Source organism: Austrofundulus limnaeus, unplaced genomic scaffold (genome assembly GCF_001266775.1).
Source record: "Austrofundulus limnaeus strain Quisiro unplaced genomic scaffold, Austrofundulus_limnaeus-1.0 Scaffold946, whole genome shotgun sequence".
Taxonomy (NCBI): domain Eukaryota; kingdom Metazoa; phylum Chordata; class Actinopteri; order Cyprinodontiformes; family Rivulidae; genus Austrofundulus; species Austrofundulus limnaeus.
In genome coordinates this window covers 42989-44961 of record NW_013953348.1, presented here as the reverse complement: position 1 = coordinate 44961, position 1973 = coordinate 42989, and the positions used below count along the sequence as shown (strand labels likewise).

The 1973-nt window shown below is 40.3% G+C and overlaps 1 protein-coding gene across 1 annotated transcript in view; it reads left to right on the top strand.

Annotated features, from left to right (window-relative positions):
• The window catches only part of plekhg2 (pleckstrin homology domain containing, family G (with RhoGef domain) member 2), a gene marked incomplete at its 5' end in the record, with an annotated part of 36239 nt that overhangs the window by 2075 nt on the left and 32191 nt on the right, over nt 1-1973 (top strand). The window contains 1 exon segment of the mRNA XM_014029728.1: nt 764-864. Within this exon segment, the coding sequence (XP_013885182.1) occupies nt 764-864 (101 nt within the window).

The window sequence follows — 1973 nt, the reverse complement described above, 5'->3', positions numbered from 1 at the left end:
CCATTACTGGTCTATAGTTAACACTAACCTGAACCAGAAATTAACTCACACCATACCTCTAAACCTAACTAGTAAAATTAACCGTTCACGTTCTGGGTGTCCTGGACAACCATCTCCAGTGGAGCTGAAACACCACACCCTTAGTGAGGAAGGCTCAACAACGTCTCCATCTTTTAAGGATCCTTAGGAGGATGAAACTAAGGAAGGAGTTGCTTACCCCCATGCTATAAGACTTTTGAACTTACAGGGCTGTTGAGAAATCACAGTCTAACATTTACATTTTAGTTACTGGGGCTACTTACTCTACTTATTTATCATAGTGGGATTGGGGAGCTGTTTACTCGTTTATTTGTTTRTTAATTTACAGTTTTGTAAGATGTATGTGTGCAAGCACTGGTGTCACTTTTACCTTTTATGTACTTTAATGGGAAATACGCTTATACCACTGAGTGTTGTAGTCCAAACACAATTTCATTACCTGGACAATGACAATAAATTCTTGAATCCTTGAATCCTTGAATCCTTGACCGTCTTCTGTCATTGTTCTGAGAGTGTGCTCACTTACTGCATCTCTGTGTAGTTTTCAAGCTACCATGGCACACAGATAGCCCTGCTGAATGCACACATACTCTGTATTTTTATTGTATTTTATCCTTTCAGTCACTTCAAACTTTCGTCTGGTCAGACAAACAGAAAGCGTTTCATGAGAGTTAGRGAATGTCTGAATCCTCTCAGCAGAACCCTGTTCTGTTTGTCTCTGCAGGATTACCTGGGTTGCATCATCGATTGTGGAGTTCTGCCTCTGAAACCGGATCAGGTCAGCACTTTGTTCTGCAACATTGAAGACATCTACGAGTTTAACAGGTGAGTCACCAAAAGCTACATGCTAACACCGTCTGTCCTGATCAATTAAATGCTACATGCTAACATCACGTGTATGCTACATGACAGATGGATGGAGAGAGATACTTTAAAATGCCCAGACAGAAATTCAAGGCATCCAGTAGCATTTGCTCATTGCACAGGGTCAATAAAGATTAATCAGAAGAATTTAAGTAYAATACAAAAAGTTATAGAAGTAGATGAGTAAAAACCTGCATCGATCTCTGCAGAAATGTAGAACTGAATGGTGCTGATCCAGAGGAGAAGCTGCTGTTTAATGGTTTCAGGCTTAAAATGATACCTCAGGTCTCTTGAGTTGAAACAAATCAGAAACATTTTAGCTTCTAATTATGTGTCAGGTGTGTTTTTACAGAGTCATATCAGACTGCAGGGTCTGCTGCAGGGTGGTCTACTCTGCAGGAAACTTTGTACTTTAATCAGTGTTAAAACTTGTCTCACAGGAGCTCCTACATGTCTCATGTTTCAGACAAACTGAAAGAAAAATAAGAAGTAAAAAATAACAAGTGGAAAATCAAACTAAAGATCTGTCAGTTTTATGGGTGTTCCAGTTTGTCAGTATTAGTGGAGGTAAAACATCTACAGAACTTCTTCAATGTGAAACTGGACTCTGATTGGGAGATAAAACTGGTTGATGATCAARAAGCAGCTGGTAATCTGTTGCTCTGATTAGACTTTCTGCTGATAGAAGTTAAAGTCTGTTGATTGGGGTTGAAGAGTGATTACAGGCTGTTTCAGAGCTGAGGGCGGGTAAAATTTAAATTACAGAGATAGAGTGAACCCCACCCTGCTCTGAAAACATGGCTCCACTCAGAGAAGAGACTGGATCCAGACACAGGTCTCTGATTCACATCTGATTGCACCAAACAAGTGGGCTGAACTGAGTACCTCAAACTTAAACCTAACCTCACAGAAACATACCTGACTCTAAACCTAACCTCACAGAAACATACCTGACTCTAAACCTAACCTCACACCTACAGCGGTTGGACAATGAAACTGGAACAGCTGTCATTTCAGTGTGGGAGGTTTCATGGTTAAACTGGACCAGTCTGGTGGTCAGTCTTCATTAA